A 26,438-nucleotide genomic window follows, 5' to 3' on the forward strand; every position below is an offset into this window, starting at 1 on the left:
GGGTTATTGTGGAAATTAAAAGACATTTTAAAGCACTTTGTGTACTCTAAAGTGTTATATAAATATGGACCACTACTATTGTCTTCTATGAAAATATGAGGAGAGTAGGTTTTTGCAGCCAGTTTTCTATAGTTAACTATATCTTGACAGTTACACAACTGCAAATAATAGGGAATATAAGATCCTGTGCATAGTTTGTTGATTTTAAAAAAAATCTGACTCAATTAAATGAAGTATTAAAAAGCTTTCCTCAAACAGATTTCTCATTGGTACATTAAAATTATTTAAGACTGATGTGACTTTGAAGATAACTTTATTTAACAATCTCATTTATAAGCATAGGACTTGAGATTCAATCTTTCCTCTGCCTTTTTCTATATGACCTTGGGTATGTCAGCCACTCTAGGCCTGTGGTGGACTAGGTGACTTCCAAGGGCCCTTCTAGCTCTGTATTTATTTGTGTTCCCATGCTTCCATGGTCTGCTGAATACTGATATCAAAAGAGATGGAAAACTGGAAGACATGATTGATGTTCTCTGAAGTCTCTTCTTACTCTAGAGCTATAAGCTAATTAATGCTTAACTAAATGACTATATTTCCTAGTGCCTTTGAAGATATAAAATGAGGAAACAAGATTGGATGGTTGATAATGATCCTTTTAGCTGAAAGTCTTATGAGTGTATGATCTTGCATAGAAATTAAACAGAAGAATTCTCTTGACTTAGGTTCTCCAAATGCCCCTATTCTAAGAGCCACACTCCAGAAAACATCAAAACTACTGATGATTCCTGTGAATTCACAGCAATGTGGAAAAAGGTGGTTGATTTAGGTATCCACTGTGAAAAACTAAAGTGAATTATTCCTGCTGTGAAGGCCACATAGCTTGGTAGAAGAAATGGACTTAAAGAGTTGACCAAGGAATGACCTTGGTTTGAATACTGACTGTGGCACCAGCTGCATGATCCTGGGCAAGTTACTTAACATCTCAGAGTTTACTTCTCAAATGGAAAATGGAAAAAAATAATATTTGTTCTACTCAGTCATTATCAAGGCCTATTTCTTAAGTGTCCACCATGTGTCAGGCACTGGCATTGATCTTTGAGAGGAAAGCGTAAGAGGAAAAACTTTTTAATTTAAATAGTATATAAACACAAGGTATTGTTACTGTGACAGGCGTTCTGTTGAATTAGTCCATCAGTGTGTGTATATATGGATACGTATATACAAATATATATCCACACACATGTAAACATATATACATATATACACACATACAGGCTTTAGGTGGTACAGATGGACAGTGAGTCAGTAGAATAACACTGAGCTATTTTTCCTTTGGCATATTGCATAGTGCTGTCAATGCTCTCAAACTGCTTATATCTACCAAAACCCATTTCTGGTGATGTCATTTGACTATATATGGAACATAATCTCTAAAAAGCCAAAATTAGAAATAATTAAAAGGACAGTACAAAGATGCACCATAGTATGAGAAATGACACATACCATACATAAGAAATGTCATACACAGTGTCAAGGAAATCTGTGACCAAAACAGGTGGTGAGAATGAGAGACAACAGATGAACAGCCCAGGTGGTATGTTATCTTTGAAAACCAGAAGTGGACTGGAAGAGATGGGTTGTTGGTGGGGCTTTTGTGTAAATCCTGGAACAGCAGTAACAGGATGAAAAGGCATAAAAGGGGTTATATATGTGTGTGTACATATATGTATATATGTATATATGATATACATCAAAATAGGAGTTTATTGACAAGATTATTTTGAGTTGATTAGGAAAAAAACTTAGTAGCATTGAAATATGCTTTATTTCACACTAGTTTCTTCCCCACTGAATAGAACTTTCTCTTGCATTATAGCAAAACATTTAAAGCAAAACTGATGTTAACACTCTAGCAGAGTTTGAAATATTTTTTATTTGTAGCCCTGCTTCCCTCCCCCTTCTACTGAGAGGAGGAAGATGTATTTCATCAGTTTTCTGGGTCCACCAAGACTGTTCTCACTTTTTCTTTAACTTGTCATGATTTGTTCTTTTTGTTAAGGTGGTAGATTCCTAATCCAGTGGGCTTTACCAGTTTGCTGGAGCCTTCTGTAGCTGGCACAAAAAATGAGAATCTTGTATTGGTCCCCGTGTAAATGAAGAGCACTAGATCTTTATCCTGTTGGAGAATCAGAAAATTGGAGACTCTCATTTGGGAATCTTGGTCATACTTAATTGCACTTCTGAATTTCTTTTTCTCCTTTATACTAGATGGTTTTCTTACAGTGTCTGGAACATCCCTATACAGCCCTTACTGTCTTTTAATTGAGCTTCAGGTCTACAGTGTATTAACTCTAACTCCCTTTTGAATTCTACTTTGCTTTTTCCCTCGTTCTCCCATTCAATTTTCAGAATCTCCACCAATTTGTAATAGTCTTGCAGTTCAAGACTAGCTCTTGTTTCAAGTTAGTGAATTTCCAAGCAGTTTCCCTTTTCCATAAGCCAACTTTCTAATTTGGTTTCTTCCTTAAGGGCCATCAGTTGCATTGTATATCCTAATGTTCCTTCCTCCTTTTCCCCTTTATATAGTAAGGAGAAGTGGGATACAGAGGAGGAAGAACAGTGGGTTTATAGTTAGAAGACCTTCGTTCATGTTTTGCCTCTCACTTTTCACCTGTGTGACCTTGAGCAAGTCATGTAACTTTTTGACCTCAGTTTCTTCATCTGTAAAATTAGAGTTGATTGCATGGCCTCTGAAATCCAATCCCGCTCTTCACTCATGATGCTGTGAATTACAAATCAGTTTGTACATACGTTGCTCTAATTTGCTAAACAAGTTCAACCAAATCATTTATTCAGATTGAATAATGTAGATAAATGAAACTCCCATTAAAAATGAAGTATTGATTTAAAAACATTTTTCTCATTGAATGAAACTTTGTCTCTTCCTAAGGCACTTCCCTTCACCATTGCTGCCTCCAAGAAGGATTTCCTAAGTACAAGAAAGATTATTGCTGTTTCAGCAGCTTTTTAGAGCCATTTTCTTTTTGAAACTGACCCAGGCCTAAGCAAGGACTTTTAAGACTCAAATTGAAGTTAACTCAATTGGATAGCTACTAGTGTGAATGGGTTAAGGAGTTTATAGGTGTCATACTCCAAACACAATTTTGCTCTGAGATAAAAATAAATATCTCCTCAGTTCTAGGATTTTGTTGACATAAGGATGCATTACACAAAAGATAAAGGTAGTATAGGGCTTGAGGGAGTTCATTCCCATAGTTACATCCTTGTGGTAGAACCCTATTAGTGTTGGAGTGGGGCATGGAAGGAGAAACAGAAAAATACTTAGTAAAGTTAATCTCATGGCAAATATTTGAATTCCTTAATTTATACTTTGACAATCACAGTGAAGTGTGTCCAGAGAAATTCTACCATGAGATTCAGTGAAAATTCAATTTTGTTCACATTATTATTTGCAAATTCACATTATTGATTGCAAGTTAATGCCTGATTATTTATATATATATGTATGTATGTATGTGTGTGTGTATTTTTTCTTTTCACTTAGAAATTTAGTATTTTTGGGAGGCAATCTCAGGAACAAGAGTTTTTTTCCTCTTCATTTTCCATTAACTTTTTCCTTTGTTTCTTTTTCTTTTCTGAATCTTGCCATCTCAACATCTCTTGTATATTCATATCTTTCTTTTCACTTACATAGCTACAACCTTATTTCAGGCCCTTATCACCTCTCTCCCAGACTCCTACAGTTGCCTTCTTATTTCCCTATCTGATTCTGATTCTTTTCTCCTCTCTCTTCAGTGGCCCCTACTAGCTCTCCATCATTCCCAGGATCATTCTCTGACATTTAAAACTCTTCATTACCTAGCCTTCTACCTTTCTAATCCTCTTTTCTAGCTAGTCACACTGACCTATTTGTTCTTCCTTGCACATGACACCCATCTCCATTCTCTGTGCCTTTGCACTTTATATATGGCAATCCCACACGTCTGTGATGCCCTCCTTCATCTTTGCCTCTTAGTTTCCCTGGCTTCCTTCAAGACTTACTCAAATGCCACTTCACTCAAATGCCACCTTCTGCAAGAGACTTTCTTCCCAGAGATTGCCTTTCATCTACTCTGTATATATGTTATATACCCAGGTTGTTTCTATTAGAATATGAGCTTCTTGCCAGCAGGGATTGTTTTTGCCTTTATTTGTATTTTCAGCATTTAGCACTGTACCTCTAGTAAATACTGAATAAATATATGTTGATTGGTTGACTATATCCCTAGAAATATCATAGGAAATTTATTATTATTATTAATTATTATAATTAATTATTAATTCCTAACTTTCTAGTAGCTACTTCGCTTGCCATTCACTATCTCCTAACTAGCCATTCTGATGTGGACATGTAGGGAGCTTATTGACCAGCTTAGATTCTAAAAAGAAATAAAAAGTAGAAGTTGGAGGCAAAGTCTGGGAAAAAATGGTGAATATAGGGATATGGCACAGTCCTGTAAAAATGCATAGTTGGGGTTGTTGGGAGGGAAAGAATTTGGAATTCAAAATTTAAAAAACAATGTTTAACATTTTTTATATGTAATTGGGAAATATTTATTGAAATAAAAATATGTAGCTCCTAAGTCTTTCACAGTTCTTTTTCTTTTACATTGTAGTCGTATACTTTGTTCTCTTGGTTCTATACATTTTATTTGTTCATTTAAATCTTCCCAGGTTTCTTTGTTTCTAGTTCTTTGCAATAACCAAAAGTGCTGCTATAATATATATGTATATATATGTAAAATATATATATATTTATGTATAAGTCATTTTCCTTTGTCTTTGATCTCTTTGGGGTATATCCTTAGTATTGCTAAGTCAAAGGGCATATAACTTTTTGTTCAAAGTTGCTTTCTAGAAAGGTTGTATCACTTCATAGCCCCATCAATAATGCATTAGTGTGCCTGTCCTCAGTGCCTCCAGCAATTGTCTTCTTTTTGATCATCTTTGTCAGTCTAGTGGATGTGAGGTAGAACCTCAGAAATTTTTATTTTCATATCTGTTATTTTTAGTAATTTGGAGCATCATTTCATACAGTTGTTGATAGCTTGTCTATCTTTTAAGTACTGCCTTTTGAACTACTTTGAAATGGCTCTTGTTCTTCTATACGTGTATCAACTCCCTATTTATCTTGAACATCAGACTTTTATCAGAGAAATTTGCTTCAAAGAATTTTTCTCAGTTCACTGTTTCTCACTGATTCCATAATCAACGATATTGATTATGCTTGTGCCCAAATTTTTAAATTTTATATAATCAAAATTTTTCATTTTATCTCCTGTGATCCTTTCTGTCACTTCCTTGGTCAAAACCTCTTGCAAAGTATCTCTTTCCTGCCTGCTCTTCTAATTTACATGTCTTTTTATATCTTGGTCATGTTTTAATTGGGAGATTATTGTAGTCTGTAGTGTGAGTTATAATTCTAAAATATAATACCCATTTACTTTTTTGTACAGAGGAATAAACAGACTTTTTCTTGATGTGGTATATAGTATCTAAAATTTAAGAGCCTGAGCAGAACTAGGACAAGGAAAGGCACTCTGAAAAATGCAATGATAAACCATGATGCCAGAGGGCTGAAATAATGATCTGTGCTACTCACTTTCTTCCTGAGAGGTAATGGAATGCAGAGTGAGACATGCAATTTTTGACATTGCCAACATAGGAATTTGTTTTGCTGGACTATGCATATTTATTGTGAAGATTTTATTTATTTTTTTATTGTTCAAAAACAAACTCTCAAAAACAAATCCCAAGAGATTATCAGTAATGGAGAAATTCTAGAGGCTTTTCTGAAAAGATTGGATTCAAAGCTAGTATGTTCATTGATGCCACTATTGTATAATATAGGTCTAAAAGTGACTACAGTATAGCAGCAAGACTGAAGAAAAACTGAGGGAATAAGCATAGGGACAGAGGAAACAAAATTACCACTTTTTGCAGCTGTTTAGAGAACCCTAAAAATTCAGCTAAAACAAAACAACTCTAATAATGTAGTGGGATATAAAATAAATTTGCAGAAATCATTGTTTTTGTATATTACCAATACATTTTTCTACAAATAGCATCACATATAGAGGATTTCATGATATTTGGGAGTGATGAGAAACAAGGTAATGTGTGAAGAAACCTTTCCAGTTTATAATTAAAGTTCACTTATTTTTAAGGGCTTTCTTTATACTTCTTAAATGGAATTTTAAGGCTGAAAGGAACTGCAGGATGTCAGTTAGATGAATAGTGATCAAATAGGAAATGAATATTCCACAAGGCATTCCTAGAAGTTGCTTGAGAGAAAGTGTGGTTATGTTAAGTGTGTTTAATGTATTTCTCTTCCACCACTTCCAGGTTCTACTTCTTTACCTTCTCTTTTCTATACTTTTTATTTCTTGACAATTTCATCCACTAATGAGGTACCTAGGTGGTGCAGTTCTATAGAGCACTGGGCCAGGAGTCAGAAGACCTGAGTTTAAATCCCACCCCAGATATTTACTAGTTGTGTGACCATGGGCAAGTCACTTAACCTCTGTTTGCCTCAGTTTCCTCAACTGTAAAAAGAGGATAATAATGACACCAACTTCCCAGGATAGTTGTGAGGATTAAGTGATATAATATTTGTAAAGTGCTTACCACAGTGCCTGTCACAGAGTAGGCACTATAGGTGGTGCAGTGGATAGAGCACCAATGCAGGAGTCAGGAGGACCTGAGTTCAAATCTTACCTCAGACACTTGACACTCACTAGCTGTGCGACCTTGGGCAAGTCACTTAACCCCAGTTGCCTCATCCTGGGTCATCTCCAGTCATCCTGATGAATATCTGGTCACTGGATTCAGAGGGCTCTGGAGGGGAAGTGAGGCTGGTGACCTGCACAGCCCTCCCTCACTCAAAACAAAGTCAAGTGCAAGTCATGTCACCATTTCTCTGATGGCATGGTCTTTTTTGACAACCAAGGACGAACACACACAGGCACTATATCAATGCTTATTCCCTTCTCTCCCCCCCATGACATCAACTATTACCTCTATGTCAAAGACTCTTGAAAATTATATTTCCTTTTCTCCTATGACCTTTCTCCCAAGTTTCAGACCTGAAAATCCAACTATTAGACATGTCTACCTCTTTTCCTGATAGCTCTTATAACTCACTCTACTTAAACTGTATTCATCAATCATTGCCCCTAAAATGACTTCTCATCTGTACTTATTTCTGATAACCATTTCTCATCACTTTTTTTGCTCTCTTCTCTCAGTTTCTGTATTCAAATTGTTTTTGTCAGTCAGCTTGCCAACTAGTAGGTTTCATATCCATATCCAATCCATCCAATTCAAATAAATATTTATTAAGCACCTACTATGTTCCAGGCCCTGTGCCAAGTGCTTCAGATACAATTAATTAAAAGAGACAGCCCTTGCCCTCAATTGAGTTCACAGTCTAAAAGGAGAAATAACATACAGGAGGAGGAAGAAAAGGGGCAGGGTGGGACACCAGGGAATATTGGGCACGGGGGCATCTTGTTTCATGGAGTTGAAATTGGGCAGGGCAGCAGATGCACAGGAGAATGAGCTGAGAAAGCCCACTTTCTGCCCTCTGTAAAGGGAGGCTTTGGGAGGAGTTTGGTGCTTTGCCCTCCAATCAGAAGGGAGAAGAGGCTGAGGGAGATGATATCAATAAGGGCTTGAGTTAACAGCATGGTGATAAGTTTAGAAATGATGAATTTATCTTGGGAGGGGCATGTTATTCTGTGGAGTTTAACCCAGGCAGGGTCATAGATGTAAAATCTATTCACTACACCTAGAGTCAAGAAATTTGAGTTCAAATTTTAACTCTTTCACTTTGTAGCTATATAGTTGGTGACTGGGCAGAAGATGGCAAGAATGAAAAGGTATTGCCAGAGTCTTTCATTTTGGAGCTTGTAGCAGCATCAGGAGAAGGGCAGCAGGGTAATAGATAGCTGGAGAAAACAAGCATGGTTGTTAAGGAGCTTGTAATTTATAGGGATGATATGATACATACACAGAAAATCAAATGTAAAAGGAGAGTACAGACTGCTATGAAATTAGATGCAAGTCAAATTATTCTTCAAATGATAAATCATACTGTGGGGTTCTTGACTCCAGAAAACTTAGAACTACTGATATGGTCCATCTTGGTTAACTATAGGCTGTTATTTTTCTTTCTTTAAAAATTAATTTATGTTTAGTTTTCAACATTCACTTCCATAAGTTTTAAATTTTCTCAACCTCCCTCCTTTTCCTCCCTCCCCAAGATGGCATGCAATCTGATGTAGGCTCTACATATACATTCCTATTAAACATATTTTCACATTAGTCATGTTGTATAGAAGAATTAGAACAAATGGGAGGAACCATGAGAAAAAAAATGAAACAAAACAAAAAAGCAAATAGTATGCTTCAATCTGCATTCAGACACCATAGTTCTGTCTCTGCATGTGGATGGCATTTTCCATTATGAGTCTTTTGAAATTGTTTTAGGTCCTTGCATTGCTGAGAAGAGCTGAATCTACCAAAGTCAGCCATGGCACACTGTGGCCTTTAGTGTGTACAATATTCTCCTGCTTCTGCACACTTCATTCAGCATCAGTTCATATAAGTCTTTCCAGGTTTTTCTGAAGTCTGCCTCTTCATCACTTTTTGTAGCACAATAGCGTTCCATTATATTTGTAAACCACTACTTGTTCAGCTGTTCCCCAATTGATGGGCATTCCCTCTAGGCTGTTATTTTTCAAGATGAAGTTTTGTGATAAGGAAAGATTATTTGGCTGAAACTTTCAGCTGAATTCACCCTGAGGAGTGATATTTTGTTATTAGACTTTCCTTCCTTATGAAGACTTCGAATTAGGAAGGAATAACAAATAGATACAACATGAAATAAAAAAATTGACTGATTTGGAGGTTTTGGTAATGAACTTTCTTGAACTTCTTATTCTCTGTTCCTTATACTTTAATCTACTTTTTTTAAAATTTATTTTAAATTTTCAACATTTATAAGATTTTGTTTTAAATTTTTTCTCCCTTCTTCCCCTCTTCAAGATGGTTTGCAATCATTGATATAAGCTTTACATATACATTCATATTAAGCATATTTTCACATTAGTCATCTTGTGAAGAAGTATTAGAACAAATGGGAGGAACCATGAGAAAGAAACAAAACCAACCATGCAAAGAGAGCAAATAGCATGCTTCGATCTTCATTCAGACTCCATAATTCTTCCTCTGAATGTGGATAGCATTTTCCCTCTTGAGTCTTTTGGAGTAGCCTACTCTTTGTTGAATCATTTTAAATCCAACTTAAAAACTTGACTCTATTAAATATCCCTTATTCCTCCTCCAAAATAAGTATGTGTGTGTGTGGGGGAGGTGTGTAGTTAAAATTTTTGTTCTATATAATGCAGGTGGTTTGAACATAGAGATTACAAGCCTAGCTTTATGCATGTATTTCCAGAAATCATTTGTGAATTTGTTGTTTGGCAAAAACTAGTGGCTATTCCTGTATGATATTGTATGTGTGTGTGTGTGTGTGTGTGTGTGTGTACGAAGACAGACCCCCAACAGGAGTTATACAGTGACATGCTCTGCTCAAAAGAAAACAAAAACAATTCCCCAGAATTGGCCGCCAAGGCTATTTTTAGGTGAATGTGCCATGGAGACCTGAAAAGTCTCTGCCATTCCTTTACGCAGTATACTGGGTGGGTCTCTACTACAGAGAAGTCAGGCATTTGCTCTGTAGTCTCTGGGATGTGAACTAGGTTAACCTCGTGTTGCCAGGATATATTGTCAAATAGAGGTTCTGTTTTTGTGAAATCAAAGACAATGTAATTAACTTCCAAAAGGCTTTAAAAATAAGTTGTTCTCTAGTCAGAACAAATCTTAATTCATTTTAATAGCAAATCCTTTCTTCATAAGTAATGCGGATAGGTTTGTTTTAGATGAGAAAGGTAGGAGAAAGATTAGGAGTGATAAGCCTGGACCTTGCCATTAACCAACTCTGTCACACACACACGCACACACACACACACACACACACACACACACACACACACACATATACACATGATAGGTGGGGTATTATAAGATATACTGGAGAGAATGATGCCTTTGTAGTCAAAAGTCCTGCTTCTGTCACAACCTCTGTGGCTTTGGGCAAGACACTTGACCTTTCTGGGCCTCAGTTTACTCATACATAAAATGAGTGGGATTGGATGCCTCAGAGGTCTTTTTCAGGTCTAAATCAATGATTGTATGCACATATATGCAAAAAGATATAGTATAAGGACAATTTAGGAGGAAAAGAACATTAACATCTGAGGGGATCTATGAAGGCTTCACGAAGGAAGACAAGCATTTTGAGAAACAGATGAAGAAGGAGTGTAAATTCTGGGTTTGTGGAATGCACTGAGGCAGAAGAAGGGTTGAGTTTAGGGGACAAAGTTAGCTCTCTAGTGGAATTTGTGAAAGGGAATAGTATTTTAAAAGGTTGGAATGCCTGTGGTTTGAGAATTATATTGAGGAAGGACTGAAATGCTAGACTGAGGAGTTGACATTACTCTTTAGGCAGGGAACTACCAAGGGTTCTTAGGCAGGGGAATAAAATGATGAGACTTGTGCTTTAGGAAAACTATTTTGATTGCTTTTCAGGTAATGTTTTAGAGAGGGGAAAAATTGGAATTAGGGAGTGCCATCAAGAGGTTGTAACCATAGTCTAGGCAGGAAGTGATGAAGGCAAGAACTAGGATGATGACTTGTGAGGGGAGTCAGTCATCAAGCATTTATTAATTTATAGATACCCTAAATAATTTATAGATTCAATACCATGATAAGCTGTCAGAATCAATCAACGAACATGTATTAAGTACTTGTTATGTACCTGGCACTGTCCTAAGTGTTGGGAGTACAAATACAGGCAGAAAGATAGTTTTTGCCCTCAAGAAACTTAATGGGGGAAGGCAGCACGTAATAAAGCTGAAAAGCTGGGAGTGGGGAAAATGGCAGTAAAAATGAATACATTCCCATGAATGCAGGGGTGAGAGAGACAAAGTCTTGTCATCTTTCTAGTCTTCTTATACTTTACTCCCCACCATGTCACTGATCCAGTGACACTGGGTTCCTGGCAGGAAGGAAGTATAGACAAGGGCTTTTTAGGAGTTTGGCTGTGACAGGAAGGAGATACATACATAGAAAGAAAACTTGAGATGATAAAGTCAAACAAAGAGGGCCTCACCAAGTTCCAGACAAAATGGTCTTATTTGCTTTTTCCCTGCCTTTGCAGACTCTACCTTAAGCCTGGAATATGCTCCTTTTCATTTCTCTCAAAATTTCTAGTAACCTTCAAGGCTCAGCTCATGAGAAGAAAGGAAAAGGAAAGGAAAAAGGAAAGGAAGGTAAAGGGGAAAGGAGAAAGAAAAGGAAAGGGGAGAGGAAAGGACAAAGGAAAGGAAAGGAAAAAAGAAAGGAATGGAAAGGGGAAAGGAAAATAAAGAGGAAAGGAGAAAGGAAAGGGGAAAAGAAAGGAGGAAAGAGAGGAAAGGAGGAAAGAAAGGAAAGGGGAAAGGAAAGAGGAAAGGAGAGGAAGGAGAGGAAAGGAAAGGATAGAATAGGATATGATAGGATAGGATAGGATAGGATTGGATCAAATCTAGCCAGTAAAACTCAAATTAACTGGGCATCTTCTTCTGGCCATCCAAACTGGGTCCCCATTCAGGCAGCTATGTCTAGTCACACATTGTTGTGTTTGTCCTTTGCTGCCGAAGAAGACCATGACTTCAGAGAAATGACTTGCATTTAATTTTATTTTGCGTGAGGGAGAGCTGTATAAAGTTACTAGCTTCACTTCTCCTCTGGAGTCATCAGAATCCAGTGATCAGATATTCATCAGGATGACTGGAGATGACCCAGGTTGCAGTGGGGGACCTTGGCCCCTTTAGGTCAAGGTCTATTCAGGTACTCATTTAGGGTGAGGTACCTAGACAGATTGAAACCTCAAAGCAGGTATTGAGTGCTCCCCTTACTAAGGTCTTCACATACCAATGTGAATGCTGAAGTGACAAAGGCCTCAGACAAAAAGCCTCACTTAATGCTAAGTACATGCTTATGGGAACTCTATCTCCTTTAGGCCTTTATCACTCAAAGTGAGAATCTGATAAGACTTTAGCCTAAAATGGCCAGGGTCCCACATGGCATCTTGGGCCATCTCTAGTCGTCCTGATGAATATCAGGCCACTGGACCCAGATGGCTCTGGAGGAGAAAGGCTGGTGACCTTGCACAGTCCTCCCTCATGCAAATCAAAGTCAACTGCAAGTCATGTCATCATCTTGATGATGGTCCTCTTCTAGAACAAAGGACAAACACAACAACAACCTAGTATCTGAACTACTGCTGTGGATAGCTAGTTGGTTTCCCCAAACCCAGTCTCTACTCTGCAATCTATTTGCTTATTGATTTTTCTGAAGCACAAGTTTGATCATGTTACTCTCCCAGTCAGAAAGCTCCAGTGGCTACCAGTTATCCCTAAGATTAAATATAAGCTCCTCTATTCAGCATGTCTTTCTCAAGGACCTGGACCACCATACCTTAAACCCAAATCACTCTGGCTCTCATTGATTGGCCAACAATAGGTCCCAGATCAAGCCCCACCTTTCCAGATTTATTACATAATACTCATTTTCACATATTACATGGATAACCAAACTGATGTTCTTGCTATTTCTCATACATGGCATTTTATCTCTTGTCTTCAGGCTTCAGTTATGTATTCTCCTTCCTTCTTCAGTGAGCTTAATGCCTGGCTAACAGTCTTTCTCTCCTCCCCATAGATTGTTTTTATACTTGGAGAGTTCAACATACATGTTGTTGTTTGTCTTTCGTTCTCCAAGAGGACCGTGACTTGCAAGTGAATTGGGTTTAAGTGAGGGAGGACTGTGCAGAGTCATCAGCCTCCCTTTCTTCTTGGAGCCATCTGGGCCCGTTGGCAAAATATAGATCAAGACAACTGGAGATGGTCCTGGATGCAGTGGGAGACCTTGGCCTTTTTAAGTGAAGGTCTTTCCCAGGTCTCAGTTTGACTGAGGCATATGGCATATTGCTACCCATCTCACATACCCGAGTATCCTAGTTCTTCATTTTATTCCTTTCATTATGCAAAGAAATGTTTGTAGATTGAATCTAGCGTCATCTTTAAATGTCCCACTTACATGTGTTCATGAGCTATGAAATTCCTTTCTCATCTCAATCTTCTATAATTCCATCTTTCTCTGTGCCTTATGACCCCTAACCCTATTCATTCTCACTGTGATCTCCATCTCTTCCACCCCTCTGTTCTTTCCCAGGCCATTATCTCTGCATTGGCTACACTCTCTTCCTTTTCCTATCTTCACACCTTGGTAAAAACCAGCTCAACTCTACACTACCCTTCACCTTCAAATCCTTTGCCGTCTTGTTCCATCTTTAGTCCCACTTTACCAACCCCTAAATCTGAGTTAGACTACTCATCATTCCTTCCAATTCATGTGCTGATGAATGGAGCCTAAGAAAATCACCAGAATTCTTATTGGGCTTACCACAATTTTATGTTATCTAATCTCAACTGGACTCTTACTGCAGCAAGGCACACATTTTATCCTTCCCTCCGTTGGTTGTTTCAACATTTTTATTTCCCTTTAAGTCTCCCATGGCATTTCTAAACCTACTGTCTCAGCCAAGGACTTTACCTCATTCTTCACTGAAAAAATGAAGAACATTCACTGAAAACTCCCCTTTCTCCACTCCACATTTTGTATCACTCACACCATATGTCTCCCTCTACCAATTTCTTCTTCACTCTCAGACAAATACATAGCTCTTCTCCTTGCCAAGACAAATCCCTCTATGTGCCCTTCTTTCTGTCAACTTCTCCAGGAAATTGGTCCCACTGTCGTCCCTACTCTCGCCTTCAGTCTCTCCCTATCTACTCTCTCCTTCCCTGTTTCCTACGAAAATGCTTGTTTCTTCCCCATCCTTAAAAAATCCTCACATGATCTGGCTGTCCCTGCTAGCTGTTATCCTCTTATCCCCTTCATAGCTAAATTCCTTAAGAAAGTGATCTCTACTCAGTACCTTCACTTCTTTCATTCTCTTCTAAATCTCTTCTTTTTGACTTTTGACTTAATTATTCAACTGAATGCCCTCTCCAGACTTACCAGTAATGCTTTAATTGCCTAATCTAATGGCCTTCTCTCAATTCTGATCCTTCTTGACCTCCCTGTAGCACTTGACACTGTTGATCATCTTTCTGGATATGTTCTCTTTTCTAATTTTTTTGTGACACATCTCTCCTGCTTCTCCTGTCTCTTTGACTGCTTCTTTGTCTCCTTTTCAGGTTCTTTGTCTATGCCATCTTCACTAACGATGAGTATCCCCCAAAGTCTACTTCCTTTTTTGATATTCCCCATCTCACTTGGTGATCGCATCACCTTCCATGGATCCACTTATATCTACGCATATGACTTCCAAATGTATATATCTATTCCTACTCTCTCTCTTGAGTTCTGTCACATATCTCCAAATGCCTCCTGGACATCTCAAATGGGATATCCTTTAGGCGTCTGCAACTCAACATGTCTGGAACAGAACTCATTATCTTTTCCCCAACCCTATCCCCCTTTCAAAATTTCCTGTTACCACCCTCCTCTTCCCAGTGGCCCCATGTTACAGTCTTTGTGTTATCTTTAACTCCTCATTTACACTCACCCCACACATCCAATCCATTTGCTAAATCTAGTCATTTCTATCTTTATAGCATCACTTATATATGTCCTTTTCCCTTCACTCAACCACAGTTTTGATTCAGGCCACATTTTCTCTTGCCTTTTGACTAGTCTGCCTCCATTCTAATCCATTCTTCACTTAGCTGCCAAAGTGATCTTCCTAAACTTAGGTCTGACATGTCTCTCTTCTACTTGAGGAACTCCCTCTTGAATTTTGGATAAAATACAAACTTTTCTGTTTGATATTTAGATCTCTTAATATTAGGCTCCAGCCTTCTTTTTTGGACTTATTGCACATTATTCCCTCCAGTTAGACTGACCTACTTTCTGTTTCCTATATGTGACATACCATCTCCTGCCTCTGTTTCTTTGCTATGGCTTTCCCCCATCCCTGAAATGCCTTCCTTCCTCACTTTTGCCTCTTGGAACCTCTAACTTTCTCAAGGCTCAGCTCAGGGGCCACTTCCTTCAAAGGGCCCTTTCTGATTCTCTGGTTCTTAATCTATTCCTCTAAAATCATTGGATTTATTTTGTATGTACTTCACAGGCACTTCCAAATGTTTTCTATCCCCTAGTAGAATAAGAGCAAGAACTGTCTTTATTGTATTTGTATCCCTAGCATATTATGCTGGTTTCTGGCATATGATTAAGTTACTTCATCAAGAATATTGTGTTCATTTCTGGGGGGGACCACATTTACAAGGGACATGGATAAATTGGAGAGTGTCCAGAGGGGGGCAACCAATATGGCAAAGGGTCTGAGTTCATGCCATGTGAAGATTAGTTCAAAGAGCTGGGAATAATTAGTCTGGAGAAGAGAAGATTGATTGGAGACATAAGCATTTTCAGTTATTCAAAAGTTTGTGGAAACTTGGCCCTCAAAGCAGAAGAAAGAGGACTGGCAGATGGAAGTTACAGAGAGGCAAAATTAGGCTTCATATAAAGAAAAGCATCCTAGCAAAGCTATCTAAAACTGGATTAAGTTGCTCGATATAAGAAAATAATTTCCTAACTATTTGAGCTGTTCAGAAGGAGAATGGACCTCATTGGGAGGGAGTGGGTTCCCAATCATTGGAAGTTTTAGACAAAGGCTTGGTGTTATACAGATGATTCTTTTTCTTTTTCTTTTTTTTTGGTTATGGGTAAGCAATAGGGCCATTAAAGTCCCTTCCAGCTCTGAAATTCTGTAACTTGTTTGGTGATCAAGCCTCTAAATTGGGTCTTATTAATGTCATGTTCTAAATAAGTGGTCATAGATGGCAGTAGTTAACCAAACTTTTAAAAGTGAGACTCTTGAAGCAATGATCTATTTCCTTTACTATTAGTCTGCCTTTCAAGTTTCCTTTCTAAATAATAGAATAAACTTTGGTTTGAAACTTGAAGATTAAATTTAGTAAAGGCAAGGGAATATTTTGGTTTTCCTTTGTCTAGTTCCTTGCACAGAGTAGTAGCTTAATTAAAATAAATTGATGTGATTATTCATAGTCCAATCAGACTATTGATAGTCTGTGATTGACAGTATTATATTTGTTTAGTCAACATACCTTGGAGAGTTGTTGAAAAGGTGCTTTTCTACAGATTATAGCTTAATTGTGAGAATTAATCTGGTATGGCTTTTTAAGTTTTTACAATAACAAACTTGAAAAAAAAGTCTGTTGATGAAAGGCTTCCCAAAGGGTTTTCACTATTTTGAATATACCCTCCAATTTATTTTTGTTGAACAATTTAAAAACTGATTTCTTCAGTTTCCAAGGGAGCTATTTCCTAAGCACTACTTAATCTCCCTGTACTCAGCCTTCCACTCCGTCCTTTTTATCTGAAATGTTATCTCCTCACCTCTGCCTCTTGGAATGCCTTACTCAAGTGTTATCTTCTACAAAAAGCCTTTCCTGATCTTCCAGTTGTTAGTGTTCCCCTATACTATTTCCCTGAATTATTTTGTATTTTTTTCGTATTTATTTACCTATAGTGTCATTTCCTACAGCAGGCTGTAAGCTGCCAGAGGGCAGGATTGTTTGGTTTTTCACTTTCTCTTTCCAGAGTCTTACAGCGTTCCTGATATGTAGAAGATGCTAATTAAATTGAACGACCTTTTAGTATAAATGGGTCATGTTGGATAAAAATGTTGGGTTTACTTATATCTGTTATGATTAGGAATAATGTTAGGAGAGAATGTGACATTTTCATGACCTTTTTTTCCTTTCTTATTTTCATATAGTCTATGCAAGCAGCAAGATGCCCTACTGATGAGTTGTCATTGAGCAACTGTGCAGTTGTGAATGAAAAGGACTTCCAGTCTGGCCAGTGAGTAATCAGTGCTTCTTTTTAAAGTAGAACAAAAAAAACTTTTATAAGGACCATTTTAGTAACTTTTGGATGTTGCCCTATTCATCGGAGAAAATTGGAAATGCATTTTTTCCTGCATTTGTTTTGGTAGGGAAGTAGAGGAGATGAATGGGCAAGATGTGTGTGTTTTCAGATTTAACTTATACATTTTATTAATCATAATGACACATAATAACATATGTGTTATGGATTTTATTGAGTACCCAGAGTATACATGACATTTGACCAAATGCTAAAATTGAATAAGAGAATGTAAAATTTTCAGTTGTTAAGTCACCAATTCAGAAATTTTGGCAAGGCTACAGGGTACATTTAATTACTGTGCTCAAGTTCATCACAAGTAACAGTTTATACACACTTTCTATTCTCTCGGTAAATCAAAAAGGCTGAGGCCAGTTCTCTTTTGTCATTAAGGTTAAATTAAAAAATGATAAGAATTTCCTCCCTCTGAAAAGTACTTTTCACTGAGAGTCAGAAATCCAAACTGTAATTTTATTCTTTTTTCAAACTGCATCAAATCACATGACAAAGTGGCAGAACATATAAAATTATGATACATAAAACTATAATGAATCACTTCCAAGTAGATTACAGTATACATTCATAAAAATGCCAAGTAAATCTAAGCAGTTGATTTTCAATTATCTCCTAAACCTAGAAGATCGAACAAGTAAGAAATCAGACACAACATTATAGAAAATTTAAGTTATGTTTGTTTTATGAAAAAAAGTGTTGACTTACTATTCCTATGATTTAGACCAACATCTTTCAGCATTTTGCCATTTGGTCAAGTGTCATGTTATACTCTGGGTACTCAATGAACACTCTAGGGGAGGGTTTCCTAGCCTCATTTCATTTTCCTGTAAAATGAAGTGCTGTCAATATCTCTTTCCTTTAGACATGTGGTTGTGAGAACCTCGCCCAATCACAGATACACATTTACACTGAGGACTCATTCATCGGTTGTTCCAGGCAGTATTGCCTTCAGCTTACCCCAGGTAACACTGATGTTCATGTATTCTCTCCAGCAGTACTTGAAAGTGGTGGCAGGGTCATTTACTTTTATTGCCGTCTTTTAGCTTCTAATTCAAATAGAAGATAATTTCATGGGTGTCATGTTACAAGGAATACAGGCACATGCTTTTTACTTCCATGATCTTTTCTCTATCTTTTACTTTTGCTATTATGTTAATTGACTTAGATCTTTGAAGCAGGAGGTCGTTTGTCAAGATATTCCAGTATTAATACCCAAGGTAAAACAGAAGTTAAAACATCAATCCTCTTTGAAAGTTGTCTTATCTCCTAAAATTATGGCATACAATGTAATATTATAATGTAAAATTATAGAATACAATATGATTTTTAGAATTCCGTGTTCTAATATATGAATTTGGCAGCTCAGAAACATGTCTAAGATTTATGTGTCCACATGTCTTATTGGGCTCCCCTAGTAACCAAAGGCACTCAGTATACTATTACAACAGTTCTAAAACTCTGACCTTTTTATTGCTATTCTTGTAATAATTCCAACGGTCAGATTTTTATGGTCAGAGAGAAGTTACTGCGTCTAGCACATAGCACATTTGTGACACCTAGCAGCTGCTTTAATAAATATTTATTGACCGATTGATTGCTTCTTCAAATTGCTGATTAGTGCCAGCTTTTAACTTGTATCCTAAAAACTAGAGAAGCTTCAGCACCTGAGTGATACCTGGAGGACAGAGTTGGATAAAAGAAGCCTAAGATTTGAATCAGCCCCAGGATTGTTTGGAGGTTTCTGGCAGATATTGTTTTATTCCAGTATCTGATGATTCCTTTAATGTAGGATGAATTCTATAGGGAGAGACCTCAAATTACCCTTCTTTTCTATCCCCTCTGCTTTAGAGTTTTGCAGACATATGGGGACTACTCTATTGTGAATCTTCTGGGGAATTGGGTGGAGGGAGGAGGGGAGTGTGGCAGGTTGGGGTCTGCATATGTGTGGATCAGCTCAGTCTAATATTAGTCTTAGTCATGATCTGACCCGAGGAGGTTGTACCAGGGGTGGAAATGTGACTTAGAGCAATAGTCTCAAACTGAAATTGCATCTGAAAAGAAAATCTCTATCCATAATTTATTTGCACTGCTATTTCTTAATATTTCTTTCTCTCCACAAAGTCTTGTTAATTTGATTGCACGTTGTTCATACAAAGGAATACCTATTTATATGAACAGAATGCTGCTGAATGTAAATTTGGAGGTTGAAACAACTGAGTTACCTGTGGACTTCTGGGTTTTAGGTACCTGATGTATAGCATTCTCAAGGCTTTTGCTTTGTGGTAAATTAACTTATTTCTTCAGTAGCTTGCTGTTGTGCTACAAGGTAATGAAAGGTATTGTATGAGACACCAATATTGTAATTCGTTTTCATGAATTGGCTTCTGGAACTTAGAGAACCAGAGTGGAAGAGAATCTAGGTGTGGAGGTGAAAGCTAACTAGGAGGATTGGCTGGTTGAAAAGCTCTCGTGGGTTGGGCTTGAACAGAATGAAATTTATTACAAAAACCTATGATGCACAAGCACATAAGTATCTTAGGTTTTCCAACCCTCCAGTGATTGCATCTGTAATTGTGCTTTGGATCATAATCAGAAATGACTAATATTGAGAGTGAAAGTGTCAAGAATGCTGTACATTGTGTCAAAATCACGATTGCAGCCCTAGGACCAAAGGGGACCTCATTTTGCAGATGAGGAAATTGAGGCCTACGGAGGTGAAATGACACACTAAAGACAGGACATGTATCAGAAATGGGATTTGAGTCCAGGTCCTCTGACTGCAGAGCACTGGGTTTGCACCTGCCTCTGGCACTTACTAGCTGCGTGACCATGGGCAAGTCACAACTTCTTTGAACCTTTGTTTTCTCATTTGTAAAGGGGGTGTACCAGGGGTGGGGAACCTGCAGCCTCAAGGCTACATATGGCCCTCTAGGTCCTCAAGTGTGGCCCTTTGACTGAATCTAAACTTCACAGAACAAATCCCCTTAATAAAAAGATTTGTTCTTTCAAACTTGGACTCAGTCAAAAGGCCACACCCAAAGACCTAGAATGCCACATGTGGGCTTGAGGCTGCAGGTTCCCCACCCCAGTACTCATCTCACAGTATATAAGGATCAGATGAGATAAAGCATTTTACAATCTTCAAGCTCTGTATAAATGTCAGCTGCTGTTATTGTTAGTTATAGCCCAGACTTGAATTTCTGACAAGTCACATTCTGGCCTTTCCATTCCTTCTGGCCCGTCCATCTGGCTAGAATGTGGAGAAAGGCCTTAAAGGATTAGATAGTCCACATTGCCAATTTTTGTCTTCTAAATTATGTGAAAATGTTTTCATAGAATTTAGAGCTGGAAGGGTCCTGACAATCTGGTACCCCTGTCTTACAGATGAAGAAACTGTCCCAGGTCATACAAGGGGGATAAAGGAGAGTCAAGAGTTGACTAGGTCCCCTAACATGTCCATTGTTCTTTCTGTTAGGTGGTTTGCTGAATTAAGAGCTCTTTGAAAAAAGATTAAAGTACCTTGTGGATGTAATTCATTTTTCTAAACCCAGAATAATGAAGTTTGTTATTTATTCATTGCTTAAGAGAGGCAGTGTGGTATAGTGACTGGAGAGCTTAGAATCAATGAGATCTAGAGGCAGCATGAGTAGTGATAAGAGAACTGTCTTCCGAATTAGGCCTCAAAAGCATTCCAGCTGTGTGATTTTGGGCAAAGGTGCTTAAGCTCTCAGTGCCTCCAGGCAGCTCTGAAGATTGTACTTTATAGAATGATTGCCCATCTGCATTGATAGAGGAGTTTCCTCACTGGGGAGCTTCATATACCAACAAAATCCCAGATTTGGAACAAGCTTGTTGCTCGGGACCCCAAGACTGCCAGTGAAAACTCAGTGTGGATTTAAAGGTATCACATGTCAGATTCATGCCATCATTTAAAAGATAAATTCATAAAAGCAGTATTCCCCTTTATGAGATTTAAAGGTAAAGACTACATAGAGACAGAATCATTTATGCCCCTTTTATTATCATTAATTCCGGAAACATACTCAAAAAACGAAGGTGTTATTTCATTTATTTATTTCATCATCAACTGTTTTATGTGAGTGAATTATTTTTTAGATAACTGAAGCGTTCGCCTTCAAATGTTCTGCAGCTCCTTTTATTCAAACATTTTGGAGATATTTCTAAAATGCCTTATATACTGTTCTGCCTTTTAAAACAGAATATTAACTGTCATTTACCTTTTTTTACGATGATTCTGAGTAGTCATTATGACCATCCATAAGCTGGTATAGCACAACTGTGTCTGATTTTTTGTTACTTCTACCTACTTCACTTACCATCAGGTTGTCTAATGGTAAATTTATAACTTTATGATTTCTCAACTATTGTTACTGTGTCAGTTTTCAATATCCCTTCATGCCCTTTCTTATTTGCTTGTTAGTCTCCTTTATGCAAGAAGCCAGGTCATTTTCCAGTGACCAGATATTCATCAGGATGACTGGAGATGGGCTAGGATGCAATGGGAGACCTTGGGCCCTTTAGGCCAAGGTCTGTTCAGATACTCACTTAGGGTGAGGCAATGCCCATTCAGTGAATAGGCCTGTTTAAGAAGTAATCAGGGCATGTGATCATCAATAGTAACTGTTGCTGTTTCCCTCCCAGTCTGATGTAGAACATGATAAATACTGAACACAATCAATACTGAACTCTCAAAGCGTTGAGGGGTTAATAAAAGCTGAGGAACATTCCAAGATCTAGAACACTTAACAATTTAAATAAGTAATCTGAATAAATCAAGCAAAGGGAAAAATCAGGATTAAGGATCAGGTTCCTGGACTAGTGTCTCAAATCTGAAGATCATGAAGCATACAATCTCAGAGTTGAAAGTGACCTGAGGTTATTTAGTCCAAACCACAGCTTGAGGGGGATGTCCCTCTACAAGATCTCTGACAAGATGCAGCCTCTTCCTGAATACTGCTAGTGATAGCAAGCACACTATCCAATGAGAGAGCCTAGTACACTTCCATACTGTTCTTAATATTAAGTGGTAATTCCTTGCATTGTGTGAAATTTGCCTCTGTGAAACTTCCAGCCATTTCTCCTAGTTCTTCCCCTTGGGACTGAGTGGAACAAATCTAAACTATCTCCCACATGATAGCCCTTCAAGGTTGTGAGAATTGAAGTACCTCCTCAGGAGAAAATATTTACCCAGTCACTCAACCTTTTAAAAATACTTATTATAGATAAGGCACTAGACAATACAATGATTGAAAAATGACAGTCGCTTTGCTCAAGTAATTCATAGTGTAGTAAACACGTTGTTTACTTGGCCCTTTGCAAATAGGTGGGTTAATCTACATTGTGGACAGATTACCACCTGGATTATATTTTATAATAGCTAATATTTATATGGTGCTTTAGGATCACAGTATTACAGGTATTACCTTATTTGATCCTCAGTAACTATGTGAGATATATAGTGCAATTTTTATTATTCTCCCTGCTTTATAGGGGAGAAGGTAGAAGTTCAAGAGAAGTAATTACCACAGATCACATCACCACTACCTGGGGAGCAAGGACTCAGTACTCTTCTTATTCAAAGCCTGGCTTGCTTTGTACTTCTACATCATCCTGCCTCCTTACACAGGCACACACACTAGACTGTTTTTCTGCTGAATGCATCATTTCCCTGCAACAAAGAAAGTTCTTGCCATGTTTCTTTGCCTTTGATTAGTTATTTGTTTCCTAAAGTGCCTTCTTTTTTCTCTCTGTAGCGGAAATGGGCTGGACTTTCTATTGGACAAGAGATAGAAGGTAGGTATATTATTTAACTTTTAAAATTATTTTCTCCACAATTTCGCAAAATTATTGAACTGAATGGATATATTTTTATTTACTTGAGTATATGTCAGTTAATAAGAGTAGACATTCTCCGTGTTAAGAAAACTTTATTAAAAGCCCGGAGGATAAAGGAAATGTCTTAGTCCCTGTCTCCTAGAAGTTTATAATTGAATGGGGATCAGGGCAATAACATGTTATATGATTTACAGAATATATTCGTGGAAAATATGCAAATTTTAAATTTTTTCAAAGTATAAAGTACAAACAAATATGATTTATTTGGAATTACATGCATAATAAGTGCTGAAAGTAATATAGGAAAGAAGGTGTTCTTATTGGAGACAGATTAATTTAATTGGGGAAGACTTTTTTTGCGTATGCGTATGGGGAGAAGCAGATTTTACAGTTTTTCTTTTTTTCATTTTGACCTTAAACAGCAACAAACTTGAACATTACAGTGTAAGAAGAAGATCTGAAAAGAGGATCATCTATGAAACTGTAAACTTAGGTTATTTGCAGTTTTTTAAGTATATGTCAAATTTAACACTATATTAACAACACTGCCTGCTTCTCTGTGTCTCTTTTTGAAACTTCCTTCTCTCTGTTATGTGTTCTTTTAATGTTTCAATACAGTATTTTTTTTTATCACTGTCACTACCTACCAGTTCTCCCTCCCTACCTCCCAAACAGAAATTTTCCTTTGTACTAAGTGTAGTCAAGTAAAAACAGACACACTGACTATATCTGAAAGGAGAAGTTGCATTTTGTACCCCAATCCATCACCTGTCTGCTAAGAGGTGGGAAACATGCTTCATCATTGGTCTTCTGAAGTCATGTTTAGTCTTTGAATTGATCAGTATTCTCAGTCTTTCATAGTTACTTTCCTTTATATTATTGTCATTATAAAAATTGCTTCCTGATCTTCTCACTTCTCTCTATATTAATCTTCCCAGATTTTTCTGAATCTATCATATTCACCATTTCATAAAGAATAGGGAGGAGTAGACTTTAAATAGGATTTTGAGGTCATGGGAGAATATGACTTGGTAGAAAGGATAGCAAAAGGACAGTCTAGGTAACGAAAACAATATAAACCAGAGCATAGAGGTAGGAACAAATATAATTGGAAGCAGGAGATAGATTTGCCAGAAAGTCTGAAATGCATTTTAACAGGAGAAAAGGGTGGATTTTGCAATGTGTTATAGGACCTTGAAATACACACTAAGGAATCATATGATTGCTTCCTTATCTTTTCAGTGAAGGGACTGTATTAGATTATTTTGCATTCTTTCTAGCTCTAAAATTCTTTGGTTCTATAAACTTTGACTTTGTTGAAGGGTCAACTGGAAGTCATTGCGTTTATCTGAGTTTTCATCATAGTGATTCTTAAAGAAATTGATTCTAAGTTCCATTCAAAGGGGATATTAAGGAGAAGCTTGATGAATTGAATAGGACTTAGATGAATGTTGTGGCTGTAGGAATGGATAAATATAGGACCTGAGGAATGCTGAAGAGGAAAAATTGGAAGTCTAATGATTTTACTTTTCAGGTAGAGTGGAGCATTTTTTTTTCCTGAGTTGGTTGGGAAGGATGAAAAGATGGCCTTGAAGAAGGCTATTTGAGGTTGAGAGAGAAGGGTAGATAGAACTACAGTAAGGTTTTTTCAGTGCAATAGATTGTGAAATCCTTAGTAGTAAAGGGAGCATCAAGGAGGAGAATTTGGAACTTGAAAGAAAACAGATTTTAAATAATGAAGGGGTGTAAACTCTGTAATAAGGGAAGAATAGCATTGTCTAGAGATGCCTTTGGCAACATGTAACAGTTGAGTATGAACTTGTTTTGGGCTGAGTGAACTATACTATATTTTTAGCCACCACACATTCTAAGAGGGGAGAAAACAGACAATATATTTTCTTTTTAACTTTCCAGAATGTTCAATTCTTTTATCAGTGATATGGTTACTTGTCAGGCACCTGCTCTTTCAAACACAGGAATTTTCTTTCTATTGATGCAGACTTTTATGAAATGAACTGGTCAAAAAAAATAATTAATCATCAACCCTCTGGTGGTTAGCCTCTCCTGGCTTACCTTGGCTGGTCCTTCCATGATAAACATTTCATCCTGTCCATACCTGAAGTCTTCCTTTAAACTAGTGTGGGGAGGATCTGTCAGAGTATTTACTAGTTTGCTTTCATAATGGGATATTGTAGTATGACTTTCGTGGAGAATGGGTGGTTTAATAGAGCAACTTCTAAGCCTGTACTGGAGAAAACCTAACAAAAACCTAGTAGCCAACATTAGCATTATGTGCACTTAGATTAGGGGTCCTGGTCTGAGAAGTAACTTTTATGTTTTGCAAAATATATTTTTTTGATGCCCTTTGTCTTTACCTTATAGTCATTTCACCTCTTTCCCCCTAGTTTGAATCTTCTTTTGTGACAAAGAAAAAAATGATACAGTGACTACATCTGACGTTGTATAAAGTATTGTGTACTTATATTCCCTCTGTGTAAGAGTGGTAGGTAGATAGGTTTTATTACCTGTTCTTTGACACCTCTATTGTTTTCATTTATTTAGAATTCCTTGTAATTTAATATTTAGAGCTTCCTTTCACTGATCTTTTCATTTACATTGTTATAGTCATTGTACATGTTTTCTTGGTTCAACTTTTCTTCCACTCTGTATCAGTTATATAAATCTTCGTATTCAGAATTCGTAGTGTCCCTTACTCTTTACTATATAATAATATCTGTTAAATTCACATAACATTTTTTCAGTCGTTCCCCAATAGATAGGCACCCACTTTATTTCCAGTACTTTGTGAACACAAAAAAGTGCTGTGAAGGGTCTGGTACATATTGGATCATGTTTCTGCATTTTGACTTACAGTGGCCAAAGGGGGATCTCTTGAGTCAGCGTCAAAGGGTTTAGAGAGTTCTTTCACTTTTCTTACATAAGTCCCAATTGAAATCCAGAAATTACTTTGCAACTCTGTACATTCCTGTTTTCCCACAGCCCCTTCAACTTTGACTGTCCATTATTCATCCTAGTTGCCAGTGTGCTTTGTGTAAAGTAAAATCGCAAGTTTTAACTTGTATTTCTCTTCCTATTAGTGAATTGGAGCATGTTTACATGTGGATTTTTTTTTCAGTTGCACACTGCTTTATTTATTTAATGTTTATTTATTTTAGTTTTCAACATTCATTTTCACAAAATTTTGAATTCCAAATTTTTCTCCCCATCTCTCCCCTTCCCCACCCCCTAATACCTTGCATTCTGATTACCCCTTCCCTCAACATGCCCTCTCTTCTATCACACCCCTCCCTTCCCTTTTCCCCATCTTCTCTCTTTTCTCGTAGGGCAAGATAGATTTCTGTAACCCATTACCTGTATTT

The 26,438-nt window shown here is 37.3% G+C and overlaps 1 protein-coding gene across 2 annotated transcripts in view; it reads left to right on the forward strand.

Moving 5' to 3' along the window:
• Positions 1-26,438, forward strand: part of NSF (N-ethylmaleimide sensitive factor, vesicle fusing ATPase) — a 209,903-nt gene that overhangs the window by 12,676 nt on the left and 170,789 nt on the right. Inside the window, exons 2-5 of one of the 2 annotated variants that reach the window (XM_072645939.1) lie at positions 17,039-17,124; positions 18,065-18,164; positions 22,977-23,016; positions 23,481-23,551. In XM_072645939.1, coding sequence (XP_072502040.1) covers positions 22,982-23,016; positions 23,481-23,551 — 106 coding nt within the window. In that variant the 5' untranslated portion in view covers positions 17,039-17,124; positions 18,065-18,164; positions 22,977-22,981. The remainder of the gene's footprint in view (positions 1-17,038; positions 17,125-18,064; positions 18,165-22,976; positions 23,017-23,480; positions 23,552-26,438) is intronic. The other variant, XM_072645938.1, reaches the window with a different exon arrangement.

This window comes from Notamacropus eugenii, chromosome 2, assembly GCF_028372415.1.
Source record: "Notamacropus eugenii isolate mMacEug1 chromosome 2, mMacEug1.pri_v2, whole genome shotgun sequence".
Classification (NCBI taxonomy): domain Eukaryota; kingdom Metazoa; phylum Chordata; class Mammalia; order Diprotodontia; family Macropodidae; genus Notamacropus; species Notamacropus eugenii.